General features: G+C 40.2%; 1 protein-coding gene across 2 annotated transcripts in view; it reads left to right on the top strand.

Moving 5' to 3' along the window:
* Window positions 1–15,838, top strand: part of ZNF106 (zinc finger protein 106) — a 57,046-nt gene that overhangs the window by 3,229 nt on the left and 37,979 nt on the right. For both annotated transcript variants that reach the window (XM_069596067.1, XM_069596068.1), the window contains exon 2: window positions 14,844–14,929. In XM_069596067.1, the coding sequence (XP_069452168.1) occupies window positions 14,876–14,929 (54 nt within the window). In that variant the 5' untranslated portion in view covers window positions 14,844–14,875. The remainder of the gene's footprint in view (window positions 1–14,843; window positions 14,930–15,838) is intronic.

Raw genomic sequence — 15,838 nt, 5'->3', positions numbered from 1 at the left:
TTATACTATTTGTCCCCTTGTATCTTCTTAGACGGGTAATCAGTATCTAATGAAATTACACTTTTTGGAGTATCAGTAAATTGGAATTGATCTATGTGGTGTGATAACCAGATTAGAACCACTCTGAAAGTTCAAAATATGTAAAAGTCAAACTTCTTGATATTATGAGTTAAAAAATGTTTTTATTTAAAAAATGAGAATACAGTTAACTGTTTAACAACCTGAGTTTGAACTGCGTGGGTCCACTTATGTGCAGAGTTTTAAAAAAAAATACTACAGTATTGTACCATCGTGGTTGGTTGAATTTGTGTATAGGGAGGAAAGTACAAAAGGGCTTATAGTGAAAAGTAAATCCTTGACCCCCAGGTCCTCAGTTCCTTTTCCCAGAGGCAGTGACTTAATAGTTTCTTGAGTATCCCAGTAGGGATATTCTACATGTGTATATGTCATCAGGGTAAATTCTGACATTCATGTAAAGAACTATCTTAGTAGTATAACCTAAAACAGTAATACTCTTGAAGGTTATACTCCAGTTTTTATTATGTTTCTAGTCGAAATATCATTGCTGATTTCTGCAGTACTCTTGAAGGTTATACTCCAGTGTTTATTATGTATCTAGTCCAAATATCTTTGCTGATTTCTGCTTGTTCATTCGACAGATATTAAATACCTATTCTATACCAGATGATGTGCCAGGTAATGGGGATAAAATGGTGAACCAGACAGACATTCCTGCTTGCTGTCATGGAGCTTGCACTCTATTGGAAGAGGCATTCATTAAGCAGTTAATTATACTAGTAACTAAATATAGCAAAGACTTAGTACCTGCTTTGTATAAAACAATATGGATTTTCTAATTTATAGAGGACTCCTCATAGCAGCCCTCTGACATTGGTACTGATATTATTTTTATTCTATAAATATGGAAACTGAAGCATAGAAAATTAAAATGGAGCAGAGTGAATAGAGGATGTTTAAAATGCTGAAAGAAAAATCTGACAATCCATAATTCCAGAGTAAGTAGAATAGCCTTCAAAAGTGAGAACAAGATAAAAATATTGTCAGATAAAACCAAGGGAATTTGTTTCTAGAAAATCTGCATTACAAGAATTGCTAAAAGAAGTTCTTCAGGCTGAAGGGAAATGATACCAGATGGAAACTTGATTCTTTGTACAGGGAATGAAGAGCATCAGAAATGGTAAAAAAAAAATCTGGATAAATATAAACTATTTTTTCCTTTTAATATCTTAATACTATCTATGACTTAAAATCATCTTGTGGAGTTCATCATGTGTTATGGATATAAAACATATACCATAGATCACAGAATGGAAAGTAAGGGTAAATGAACATGTATTGTTACAAGGTTTCTACATATTACGTAAAGTGGTTCAGGGTAAAAATGAAAAGGATATATACTCTATATCCTAGAGCAACCCTATGGGAAAAAATATTGCAAAGAAGTGTTACTAAAAAGCTAGTAGAAAAATTGAAGTGAATAATGCATAAGAAGATGGAAACAGGTATAGCCAAACAAAAAAACAGGAGGTTAAAAATATGTTAGTCCTAATCCACCCATATGAATAACGTTGTTTACTTCAGTGGAATAAACACTGATTTCAGTGCATAAAGACAGATTGGCTAAATGCCAAAAGATAGGTCTTTCCAACAGTAAACATAAGAAAGCTGGAGTGGCTGTTTTCATATCAGATAAAGTAGATTTCAAGATAAAGTGTATTGCCAGAATTAAGAGGGTTATTTCATAATAATAAAAGGATCAGTTCATCAGGAAGACAGACATAAGTATGTATGCATCTAATATCAAAGCTTCAAAATATAACAGGCAAAAATGGATACAGTTAAAGGAAGAGACGACAATCACAGTAATTTTAACACTTCTCTCAGCAATTGATAGACATTTATGAACAAGCAGAAAATCGTTACAGATGATTTCTACCTGATAACTACAGAATACACTTTTTCCCCCAGCGGTAGATATAGACCAGGTGCTTCCTGCACATCAAGTCTTAATATATTTAAAAGGGTCGAAATACTACAAAATACGTTCTTTGATCCTAACGGGGTTAAAATATGTAGAAATCAAGATGTCAAACAAAAAACAAAATTCTGCAAATATTTGGAAGTTCAGTGAAACTTCTAAATCAATGAATCTAGGAATAAATCATAAGAGAAATCAATGAATATTTTGAACTAGATGATGAAAATTTAACACCTAAATTTGTGGGATAACTGTCATAGCCAGGAGCCTAAGGAGACATGATGATTAAATGTATGTCGTATCCTGGTTGACAAGGATGCCTGTTATAATCTCTCGTGTCAAGACCATTAAAAGAATGAAAGAATGTATAGCTAACCAGTTATTATGTGAAAAAATTTGAAGAAAGTACTTGTATAAGTCCAGTTAAAAAAAAAAGTTATACTCGGTGAAATTCTGGAGAAAAAAAAAGGATACTAGGGGAAAAGAAAGGAAATAAAGTATGGAAATAAAGTATTTCTGTAGATCTAAAGCTATCCTAAAATAAATAGTTTATTTAAAAGTGCTAAAAAATGTTTCGTAGGATAGAGGTAATGCCGTTCTTAGACGGAAGCTTATAACTTAAACACCTGCTTTAGTAAAGTTTAAAGGTAATGAAGGAGCTAAAGTTCTACCTTAGGAAGCAAGAAGCTGAACTCAAAGTAGATAGAAGGAAGGAGATAAAGACAATAGAAGAAATAATGAAATAGAAAAACAACCAATAGAATTACAAAGCAAGAAGTTGGTTCATTGAAAAAAATCAACAATATTCATGAACCCCTTGGTACACTGATACTGAAAAGCACATGACAGATATCTAGTATCAGGAATGAAAGGCATCACTACAGATCCTGTAGGATAATAAGGGGATATTACAAACAACTTTATTTGAACAAATTTGAGCTAAAAATGGACAGTTTCTTGAAAGTATCAATGTGCTAAAACTGTCACAAGTTGAAATAAAATCTAAATTAGTTTATATTAAATGGAATTACTTTAAAAAAATAAGATTCCCACAGTGATTTCACTGGTGAATGTTATCAAGTATTTAAAGAAGAAATAACATCAATCTTTTATAAACTTTCAGAAAATAGACAAAAGAGAAACACTCATGAGGCTGAAACTCGATAAAGATGTTGCAGATTTAAAAGAAAATTAACAACAGTTGTCTTATGAACATAGACCCCCAAAGTTCAGGAAAAATGTTAACATCATAATACCTCATGATAAAGTGTTCAAAGATAGGTGGATAGATGCCGATAAAGCAAGTGCAGTAAAATGGTAACCATAGAATCTGTGTGGTGGATATATGGACACCAGTGACAGATTTTATTTTCAGATGCTCCAAAATCACTGCGGATGGTGATTGCAGCCATGAAATTAAAAGATGTTTGCTCCTTGGAAGGAAAGTTATGACAGATGCCAGACAGCATATTAAAAAGCAGAGACATTACTTTCCCAACAAAGGTCTCTGTAGTCAAAGCCATGGTTGCTCCAGTAGTCATGTGTGCATGTGAGTTGGACCATAAAGAAGGCTGAGGGCCAAAGAATTGATGCTTTTGAAGTGTGGTGTTGGAGAAGACTCTTGAGAGTCCCTTAGACTGCAAGGAAATCAAACCAGTCAATCCTAAAGGAAATCAGTCCTGAATATTCATTGGAAAGACTGATGCTGAAGCTTCAATATTGTGGCCACCTGATACAAACAGCCAACTCGTTGAAAAAGACCCTGATTCTGGGAAAGATTGAAGGTAAAAGGAGAAGGGGGCGACAGAAGATGAGATGGTTGGATGGCATCACCAACTCAGTGGAGTGGAGTTTGAACAAACTCTGGGAGATAGTGAAGGACAGGGAAACCTGGTGTTCTCCAGTCCATGAGGTTGCAAAGAGTTGGACACGACCTAGCAGCTGAACAACAACATGGATATACGATAAACTGAATGTAGGATATTCACTATACAATTCTTTTAACATTTCTGCCTTTGAAATTTTCCAAAATACAATATGGGGACAAAAATCAAGGGACTATTATGATCAGGTTTGCATTTTAAAGAGATTACTTTTGCTGTGGGTGTAAGGAATTAGGAAAAGTATAGGATTCACTCTCAAGTATTTATTTTTTTTCTCAAGTAGTTTTGAAACTTAGCAGGGCCTTGTGGGGCTCCCAGGCACAGAGGCCTTTCTGTCCTCCATTTCTTGCAGTAAAGACTAGTTTCTGTGATCTTCCTAGAGTTCTAAAGGGCAGATTCAAACACTTGCTAGTCAAGGAAGAAGCAGCCAAGAAACCACCTGAGGCAAGATTAAAAGGACCAGAGAAGCTCATCAGGATTAGGAGACTGAGACCACCTGAGATGAGATTAAGGGCATTCACACCCTAGTCTTGTCAGAGACCCCACCTTTGAGCCACTGTTATGAAAACCCTCATCAAGTTGAGCCAAATGCCAGGGTGTGCCTTTGCTTGGCAAAGCAGTAAAGCTATCCTTTTCAGCTTCACCCCAAACTCTTGTCTCCAGGGTTTGATTTGGCACTGGTGTACAGAGGCCAAGCTTTTGGCAACAGTTTGATGCTGAGACCACTTCAGTTCAGTTCAGTTGCTCAGTCGTGTCCGACTCTTTGCGACCCCATGAATTGCAGCACACCAGGCCTCCCTGTCCATCACCAGCTCCCGGAGTTCACTAGGACTCACATCCATCGAGTTAGTGATGCCATCCAGCCATCTCATCCTCTGTCATCCCCTTTTCCTCCTGCCCCCAATCCCTCCCAGCATCAGAGTCTTTTCCAGTGAGCCAACTTTTCGCATGAGGGGGCCAGACTATTGGAGTTTCAGCTTTAGTATCATTCCTTCCAAAGAACACCCACGACTGATCTCCTTTAGAATGGACTGGTTGGATCTCCTTGCAGTCCAAGGGACTCTCAAGAGTCTTCTCCAATACCACAGTTCAAAAGCATCAATTCTTGGGCGCTTAGCTTTCTTCACAGTCCAACTCTCACATCCATACAAGACCACAGGAAAAACCATAGCCTTGACTAGACGGACCTTTGTTGGCAAAGTAATGCCTCTGCTTTTGAATATGCTGTCTAGGTTGGTCATAATGTTTCTTCCAAGGAGTAAGCATCTTTTAATTTCATGGCTGCAATCACCATCTGCAGTGATTTTGGAGCCCAAAAAAATAAAGTCTGATGCTGTTTCCACTGTTTCTCCATCTATTTCCCATGAAGTGATGAGACCAGATGCCATGATCTTTGTTTTCTGAATGTTGAGCTTTAAGCCAACTTCTTCGCTTTCCTCCCTCACTTTCATCAAGAGGCTTTTTAGTTCCTCTTCACTTTCTGCCATAAGGGTGGTGTCATCTGCATATCTGGGGTTATTGATATTTCTCCTGGCAATCTTGACTCCAGCTTGTGCTTCTTCCAGCCCAGCGTTTCTCATGATGTACTCTGCATATAAATTAAATAAGGAGGGTGACAATATACAGCCTTGATGTACTCCTTTTCCTATTTGGAACCAGTCAGACCACTGAGGAGGATATATTATACAGGTATTCTTTTTAGGCTGATACTTTTAAGCTAAGTTTGAGCCTGGGAAATTTTTCAAGCTCTTGGAATACTGTACTTTTGAACAGGAGCTAATTCTGTCTAAACATATTTTTTTTTACTATATTGCTGAGATTTTGGATATGTCATTGCCTCATTCCAGAATGCATGTGAACTTTTAGTAAACTTACTTTGCAGATACTGCTACTTTGTGCGTTCCCGCTAAGTCGCTTCAGTGGTATCCGACTGTGCGATCCTTTGGACTAGAGCCCATCAGGCTTCTCTGTCCCTGGGATTCTCTAGGCAAGAAAACTAGGGTGGGTAGCCATTCCCTTCTCCAGGGAATCTTCCTAACCCAGGAATCAATCCTGCACCTCTTACATCTCCTACATTGGCAGGTGGATTCTTCACAACTAGCACCACTTGGGAAACCCTTTAAACCACGACTTTGAAAGTGAAGTCACTCAGTCCTGTCCGACTCTTTGTGACCCCATGGACTGTAGCCCTCCAGGCTCCTCCGTCCATGGGTTTCTCCAGGCAAGAATACTGGAGTGGGTTGCCATTTCCTTCTCCAGGGGATCTTCCCAACCCAGGGATCAAACCTGGGTGTCCCACATTGCAGGCAGACACTTTAACCTCTGAGCCACCAGGGAAGCCTTCTTAAAATACACTAAAATATATGGTAACCTTTTTAGAGACTTAATGGTTTTTTAAAATACAAGACAAAGGCATTTAGAAAGCTATTAGCATCAATTAAAACTACTAAAGTAAATGCTTTAGTACATTACACATTACACCAATATTGTGGTATCATCACCCATTAACTTAAAAGATTTTGTAAGAAGAATTATGAAAAGAATTGCTGTTATAATCATACTTGTATAAAGTAGATGAAAATTATTGAATGAACCGTTAGCAGTAAGATGCATGGAGAACAACAAAGCTTTTTGAGAAGAATGGTAAACAATTATCAGGGCTCCTTCAGCTTGCAGTGATTATAATTTATGTTATAGAACTTTAAATTGCTATGTGGATCTTTGGGGTTGCTTTGAGATATATATAAATGATGAATACAGGAATGTAAACTGTTAAAATGTTAGTCGCTCAGTCGTGTCCAACTCTTTGTAATCCCATGGACTATAGCCCATCAACCTCCTGTGTCCATGGAATTTTCCAGGCAAGAATACTGGAGTGGTTGCCATTTCCTCCTCCAGGGGATCTTCCCCACCTGGGGGTCAAACCCATGTTGCCTGTGTTGGCAGGTGGATTCTTTACCAATGTACCACCTGGGAAGCCCAAGTAGGCTGGAAAGAAAACTTTTAAAACTATTAAATAAATGCAACAAGCCACCCAGTTAAACTTTTAAAACAGTGTTTGTATAAGTTATCTTATGACCTACTCTGTTACGTGATGGTAACTTTAGATAGCATTTTTATTACTTTGTTAGAGTTGATGTTTCCCCCTTTTCTTTCTCGGTTATTTTTCCTTCTAGGACATAATGCTTCCAAGTTCCAGAATTGACAAGTATTGGAATCTGATCATAGTTCTGATTCCAAGATAAAGAATCAGATTGTGGTCTGCCCTGTCCATTTTCTTGCCTGGTGATGGGCAATCTGAACAACTTCATTAATTGGATGCTTGACTTTGAATCACTTTTCCTGGGTCACAGCCTTAACTTCCTGTTTTTGTTTTAACCCTGTGTTTTCTAATAAAGAGTGGTTGGTATATATATATTCCTGCTGAGTGTTGTGTTAGGGCAGATAATATAAGAATGCTAGTAAGTAAATGCTTATGAGCTTATGCTCCATCAAATATACTGGATTCAGGAAATCACCAGTCACTTACCTTGGGAAACAAGAGCCAGCCAGAACTCAGACCTAGTAAATAGGACAGCTTTTGAAAGTTGTGGTTATAGGTTCCTGTGCCCCAAAATACTTCCAGACCTTTCTTGTCAGATTCCTTCCTCATGGTAAGGTCAGGGAGATCAGACATACCCACCATCGAACAACCTGTTATTACTTACGTAGCAGGTTGTTTGACAGTTAAATGGGATAATGTGAAAATATATCAGATAAAGTTCTTTGACACTAAAGGCTGTTTTCCAGCCTTGAGTTTCATAAATATTTAGAGGAATAATCTGATACTGATGTTTGAGATGGACTACAGTGTTATGAGATAGTGATTACTTTTTTTTTTTTTGAGAGTTTAGCAAGGTAGCTAGCCTTTATTAGAACAATATACAAAAACCAATAACTTTTTACATACAGGCAACACTTTTTTTTAAAAATTTATTTATTTCAATTGGAGGCTAATTACTTTACAATATTGTATTGGTTCTGCCACACATCAACATGAATCCACCACAGGTGTACACGTGTTCCCCATCCTGAACTCCCCTACCACCTCCCTCCCCATACTATCCCTCTGGGTCATCCCAGTGCACCCACCCCAAGGATTCTGTATCGAACCTGGACTGGTGATTTGTTTCTTACATGAAGATAGTGATTACTTAAAGGCTGACTTACTGACCAGTTTAAGTCACTTCTGAGTGACTAGTAGAAGGATGGGGAGAGCATGGTGAAGTGCAGAATGGAATGTCTGGAGACTAATGCAATAATAGTTCTGCTCTGCCTTAACAGCTGTATTTCTTTTTATTTATAAGCTATGTAGGTGATTCTAATGAACTGCTTGGATTTAAAACTAGTTCATATATTGGGAGCAGGAGTTAGGGCAGGAAATGTTAGTGAGTATAGCAGTTGGGGGAAGGGAGAAATAAGTTCATGCAGGTTTATCACATTGAAGAGTATATAACAAAAATTTAAAAATTGAAATCTGTCAGGATTTGTTGACTAAATATGAGAAACTGAAAGGAAAGAATCTGTTTTTGCCTATGGGAATGATAATTGTATTAGGATAGTAATCAAGATATTGAGAAAAGGTACTTACTATAGGATTTTTTTTTTAGACTTATGACTAAGAAATTTGCAGGTAATTCTCATAATTCATTGGAGAAAATTTGAAAGATTATATAATAAGTATATTTAAGTGATATGGCAGAAATATAAGGTGGTCCAAGTGAGGACAGCAGTTGTTTATTCACACTTACTTGACCTATATGATGTAACCTCTCAAGCATTTTGAGATTGCAGAGTTGGATAGTTTCTATTTCCTTGACTTCTAATCCTTGTTAAGCCCTTTAAAGAGAGCTGCTGCTGCTGCTGCTGCTGCTAAGTCGCTTCAGTTGTGTCCGACTTTGTGCGACCCCATAGATGGCCGCCCACCAGGCTCCGCCATCCCTGGGATTCTCCAGGCAAGAACACTGGAGTGGGTTGCCATTTCCTTCTCCAATGCAGGAAAGTGAAAAGAGAAAGTGAAGTCGCTCAGTTGTGTCCGACTCTTCGCGACCCCATGGACTGCAGCCTACCAGGCTCCCCCGTCCCTGGGATTCTCCAGGCAAGAGTACTGGAGTGGGGTACCATTGCCTTCTCTGCAGTGATTCCCAAATGGAAGACTGTGAGTTAATTTCAGTATTTTAGAAACTGTAATGGAAATTATATTTTTACCCAGTTTAGGGATGTGCAAGTTAAAACGCTTTTGTCTTTTTAGCTGGAATCATATCAACTCTGGAGAAGGCAATGGCAGCCCACTCCAGGACTCTCGCCTAGAAAATCCCATGGACGGAGGAGCCTGGTAGGCTGCAGTCCATGGGGTCGCGAAGAGTTGGCCACGACTGAGTGACTTCACTTTGACTTTTCACTTTCCTGCATTGGAGAAGGAAATGGCAACCCACTCCAGTGTTCTTGCCTGGAGAATCCCAGGGATGGGGGAGCCTGGTGGGCTGCCGTCTATGGGGTCACACAGAGTCGGACACGACTGAAGCAACTTAGCAGCAGCAGCAGCACATCAACTCAGTGTTTTCAAATACGAGGTCCTTCTTAATAATTAAATGCATTGTTAGCAGTTTACACTTTTTGCTTCTTTATGAAAGTTGAAACTTTTACAAAAATGAAACTTAATCTATGCAAGTTAGAAACGTAAAGCTCTTGAAAAGGAAAATGAACTGCTGCTTGTGCCAGAAAATCTCACTTTTTCCTTGATTTTATTGCTTCCAAGTTTCTGTTTTGCTTTAATGGGTAATAATTTGAAGCACTATTAAAAACATTTCTGGCTATATCGTCTTTATCACTGTTTATGCAACTCCTAGAACAATGCTTGCTGAACGAAATAACAAAATAGTACTTGTAAATACTAATTAAAGTTAAAGTAAATGTTAAGACAGAATTAGAAGAATAATTATGCTCTTGAGAAACCTATATGCAGGTCAGGAAGCAACAGTTAGAACTGGACATGGAACAACAGACTGGTTCCAGATAGGAAGAGGAGTACGTCAAGGCTGTATATTGTCACCCTGCTTATTTAACTTCTATGCGGAGTACATCATGAGAAACGCTGGGCTGGAAGAAGCACAAGCTGGAATCAAGATTGCCGGGAGAAATATCAATAACCCCAGATATGCAGATGACACCACGCTTATGGCAGAAAGTGAAGAGGAACTTCAAAGCCTCTTGATGAAAATGAAAGAGGAGAGTGAAAAAGTTGGCTTAATGCTCAACATTGAGAAAACAAAGATCATGGCATCTGGTCCCATCACTTCATGGGAAATAGATGGAGAAACAGTGGAAACAGCATCAGACTTTATTTTTTTGGGCTCCAAAATCACTGCAGATGGTGATTGCAGCCATGAAATTAAAAGATGCTTACTCCTTGGAAGAAAAGTTATAACCAACCTAGATAGCATATTCAAAAGCAGAGGCATTACTTTGCCAACAAAGGTCCATCTAGTCAAGGCTATGGTTTTTCCTGTGGTCTTGTATGGATGTGAGAGTTGGACTGTGAAGAAAGCTAAGCGCCCAAGAATTGATGCTTCTGAACTGTGGTGTTGGAGAAGACTCTTGAGAGTCCCTTGGACTGCAAGGAGATCCAACCAGTCCATTCTGAAGAGATCAGTCATGGGTGTTCTTTGGAAAGAATGATTCTAAAGCTGAAACTCCAGTACTTTGGCCACCTCATGTGAAGAGTTGACTCATTGGAAAAGACTCTGATGCTGGGAGGGATTGGGGGCAGGAGGAGAAGGGGATGACAGAGGATGAGATGGCTGGATGGCATCATCGACTCAATGGATGTGAATTTGAGTGAACTCCAGGAGATGGTGATGGACAGGGAGGCCTGGCGTGCTGCAATTCATGGGGTCACAAAAAGTCGGACACGATTGAGCAACTGAACTGAACTGAATTATGCTTTGACACTTAGCACTAGAGTGGTTTGTGTTAATTTGAGATTTAGGATAAATTAGTAATATTGAAGGCATAAATAGTACTATATCTATCCATGATGGTATATTTCTTTGTTTTAGTAGCTAACTGACATTCAGCTTTCTCAAATGTTCACAATTTTGTCCTACATTTTTGTTTTGATACTTTGTTACTGAGTATAATTATTTCAGACATTCAGTAGTGGTATGGAGTGGGTTTCAATAGAAGGAAACTACTGACTCGATGGACTCAAGTCTGAGTGAACTGCAGGAGTTGGTGATGGACAGGGAGGCCTGGCGTGCTGCGATTCACGGGGTCATAAAGAGTTGGACCCGACTGAACTGAACTGAACTGAAATGTGTGTCAAGAGAAGTAAAGGACCTTTAGGCTTCTTTTTCTTATTTTTTTAGCCTTCTTTTTCATTGGTTCTTTCACTATATTGTCTAGGGCGTTACAAATTAAATTAGGGTAGTTTATAACTTCATTTGGAGAAGGCCGTGGCACCCCACTCCAGTACTCTTGCCTCGAAAATCCCATGGATGGAAGAGCCTGGTAGGCTGCAGTCCATGGGGTCTCGAAGAGTTGGACACGACTGAGTGACTTCATTTTCACTTTTTCACTTTCATGCATTGGAGAAGGAAATGGCAACCCACTCCAGTGTTCTTGCCTGGAGAATCCCAGGGATGGCAGAGCCTGGTGGGCTGCCATCTATGGGGTCTCACAGAGTCAGACATGTCTAAACCGACTTAGCAGCAGCAGCAGCATAACTTCATTACCTCACAGTTTTAAGTCCCATAAGGAACTTAAAGCCCAGATGAGGATGCAAATAACTCTATTAAATAGAGTCTGGTATTGTATGTGTGGAGAGAAAAATAAGTTTGCATAGGGAGTGGAATTAAATTCTCAGGTAGGGCATCCTTGCAGAGATGCAGGAAGAAAGTATGGTAGTGCTGGAGGGTTGTAGAGACCCTTCTGGTCTTAATCCAAACCTCAGTATTTATCCAGTTATCTCTGACTCATATTTAATACCCAGGATAATCCTATTTGGAACAATTCAGTAAATACTTACAGAATGCCAACAGTATGCCAGACACTTTTCAGTGTTAGACCTGTATTAGTGAATTAAGTATACAGCCTTTGTTCTTGTGGAATTTATAATTGGGGATACAGAGAAATACAATATATACTATGTTAGGTAGTAAAAGATGCTTGTTTCAGATATTTCTTGCTGTTTAACAAGCTGTTGTGAAATTCTTAAAACAGTTATTTTATTGACTCTTAAAATTCTTTGGGTTGAAAAGGGCTCATTTGCCTGGTTCTTTAACTGGTCTCACTTGGGATACCTCATTGGCAGCTGGACCTGGAGAGCCCAATATGACTGTCAAATGGCGCTGATTGTTGTTTGGGTGCTCAGCTGTGCCCTCAGTTTTTTCCCTTTCGGCCTCTCCATGTGTCTGGGTTCTAAGAGGAAGTGTTCCCAGTGTGCAAAGGCCAAAGCTGCAGATTTTTTAAGGCCTGACCTCAGAAATTGCATTGTCACTTCCATTGTATTTTATTGGTCAAAACAGGTCACAGAGAGGGACTCTACCTTTTGATGGGCAGTGGTGACAAAGTCACATCGCAAAAGAGAACATGGGGTGGGGAATAATGTTGTGGCCATCTTTGGAAGCTGTCTACCATTGTACTACTGCTGCTGCTGCTGCTGCTAAGTCACTTCAGTTGTGTCCGACTCTGTGCGACCCCATAGACGGCAGCCCATCAGGCTCCTCTGTCCCTGGGATTCTCCAGGCAAGAACACTGGAGTGGGTTGCCATTTCCTTCTCCAATGCAGGAAAGTGAAAAGTCAAAATGAAGTCACTTCAGTCGTGGCCGACTCTTCGTGACCCCATGGACTGCAGCCTACCAGGCTCCTCCATCTGTGGGATTTTCCAGGCAAGAGTCGTGGAGTAGGTTGCCATTGCCTTCTCCAACTGAACTACTAAAAAGTAAAAAATTAAGAAGGTTGTTAGGGGGATAGAAGAAATGGGGGGCAGGAAGTACAATTCTATAGGAGGACAGGGAAGGCCTCCCCGACAAGGCAACTGTGAGGGAGTGATCCATGAGAACCATAAGTATATCTGAAGAAGACTATTCCAAGCAGAGGAAACAGGACATATAGAAAGCAACAGGTGGGAAAATCCCTAGTGTGATCAAGTAACAGAAGGAAGGAGGGCAGTGTAACTTGAATGGAGCACTATAGGGAGAGTGATAGGATATGGAGTCAGAGCATGAGAGAGAAACGGATTTTGTATCCCGTGACAAAGGACTTTGTATTTTCTGTAAGTGAGATGGACATCTGCTGGAAGATTCTGAGCAGAGGAGTTAAATGACCTGACTCAGATTTTAAAAGAGTTCCACATAACTTCGTGGCAAATAGATGGGGAAACACTGGAAACAGTTTCTTTATAAATAACATAGACTTTATTTTGGGGGGGCTCCAAAATCACTGCAGATGGTGACTGCAGCCATGAAATTAAAAGATGCTTGCTCCTTGGAAGAAAAGCTATGACCAACCTAGACAGTATGTTAAAAAGCAGAAACATTACTTTGCCTACAAAGGTCCATCTAGTCAAAGCTATGGTTTTTCCAGTAGTCATGTATGGATGTGAGAGTTGGACCATTAAGAAAGCTGAGCACCGAAGAATTGATGCTTTTGAATTGTGGTGTTGGAGAAGACTCCTGAGAGTCCCTTGGACTGCAAGGAGATCAAACCAGTTAATCCTAAAGAAAATGAGTCCTGACTGTTCATTGGAAGGTCTGATCCTAAAGCTGAAACTCCAATCCTTTGGCCACATAATGCAAAGAACTGACTCATTGGAAAAGCCCCTGATGCTGGGAAGGATTGAAGGCAGGAGGCGAAGGGGAGGACAGAGGATGAGATGGTTGGATGGCATCACCAACTCGATGGACATGAGTTTGAGCAAACTCTGGGAGTTGATGATGGACAGGGAGGCCTGGTCTGCAGTCCATGGGGTCACAAAGAGTCAGACACGAGTGAGCGACTGAACTGAACTGAGAATCTTTGGTTGCTGATTTGAGAATAGATCATTGTGAGGATAGGGAAAATAGGGAGTCAGGTCATCCATGCTGTCCTCCAGGGAATCTTCCCAATCCAGGGATGAAACCCAGGTCTCCCGCATTGCAGGCAGATACTTTACCATCTGAGCCCCCAGGGGAGCCCAAGAACACTGGAGTGGGTACCCTGTCCTTTCTCCAGGGGAACTTCCCAACCCAGGAGCTGAACAGGGGTCTCCTGCATTGCAGGCAGTTTCTTTACCAGCTGAGCTACCAGGGAAGCTCTAAGTGATCTAAGTTAAATTTTAAAAGAATTCCATTCTGAGAATCTTTGATTCCTGGTTTGAGGATGGATCATGAGAAAGGGCTTCCCTGGTGGCGCAGAGGTTAAAGCGTCTGTCTGCAATGTTGGAGACCTGGGTTTGATCCCTGGGTCGGGAAGATCCCCTGGAGAAGGAAATGGCAACTCACTCCAGTATTCTTGCCTGGAGAATCCCATGGATGGGGGAGCTTGGTGGGCTACATGACTGAGCAACTTCACTTTCACTTTCATGAGAGTATAGACAAGAGTGGAAACAGGGAGTCAGGTCAGTAGACTGGTGCCATGGGAGGATGAATGTGCTGAGCTGTGAGGAGTAGCTAGATTTTGGATGTGCTTCAAGGTGGGACCGGCAGGATTTGCTGATGAGGGTGAATATGGGATGAGAAGGTGGGTGGGATTAAGGATGGCTCCCAAAGTTTTTGCCCTAGGGTCCTGCAAAATTGGAATTTTCATTTACCAAGATGGGTAGACTGGGGTAGGAGCAGGGTGGAGGTTAGGGAGATGCAGGACTTGTATTTTGGGCTATGTTAAGATGAAACTCAGGACATCTGGGAAGAAAATGTTACTAAATGTTACTTCCTCATTACAGGTGTGACGTTGAGTGCTTCAGATCTGGTCAATATGGTACGAGAACGAAAATGCATATTGTGCCACATTGTGTACAGCTCAAAAAAGGTAATAATAGAAGAGAGAGAATCTGAGGCTTTTATGACTGACCATTTTTTCAGAGACACCATGTGGAATGTATAGATGGGTAAAAGCTTTTAACAACATCTCATTTATGCTTCTTTCCTAAACCTTAGTCTTATTCCACTGGTTTCTTTCTCATTACTGCCTTATGAAGACAGTAACTATATTATTAAACCTGTACGTGGAATTTGAAGATACTTAACAGTATGATAAAGAGAAATTCATCTAGTAACCAGTTATAGAGAAAATACATTAAAATTCAGGCTGAGATTGTAACAGCTTTCTGATTAGCTAAGGGAATGGCATTGATTTGTAGCCTGTCACAGCATAGCAGCAGTGGTTCTAACTATATCCTCAGACATCCACAAGGTGGGGATGTTGCTCAAAGAAAAACACTGTTTTAAAAACTAAAAGAATTTACCTGTGCTTTAAGGAAATTATCTGCAATTTGTCTCATATTTTGCCACCCACCACCCCCTGCCACCCCCTGCCTCTTATATTTGCTTTCTAAGAATTCATCTAGCTTAAATACTGAGGAACTTTCCCTCTGTGCTTTTAAGATGTTCTTGATTGCCATTGGATATACAGAGAACTAGGAAAGTTACCATGAGTGAGGTTAGCCAGGCAAGTCTGAGTGATCCTTGAAAGATGTTTGGGAGTGAAATGGCTTACAAGAAATGGAGAAGAGGCATTTTAGGTGGAAGAAAAATACAAAGATTCAGCGGTAGAAGGGAGTATAACAGTTCTGCTGCTGCTAAGTCGCTTCAGTCGCGTCCGACTCTGTGCAACCCCATAGATGGAAGCCCACCAGGCTCCCCCGTCCCTGGGATTCTCCAGGCAAGAACACTGGAGTGGGTTGCCATTTCCTTCTCCAATGCATGAAAGTGAAAAGTT

The sequence above is a fragment of the Ovis canadensis genome, chromosome 7 (assembly GCF_042477335.2).
Source record: "Ovis canadensis isolate MfBH-ARS-UI-01 breed Bighorn chromosome 7, ARS-UI_OviCan_v2, whole genome shotgun sequence".
Lineage (NCBI taxonomy): Eukaryota > Metazoa > Chordata > Mammalia > Artiodactyla > Bovidae > Ovis > Ovis canadensis.
The sequence above is the reverse complement of the archived record's forward strand: the minus strand, read 5'-3'. Positions and strand labels throughout refer to the sequence as shown.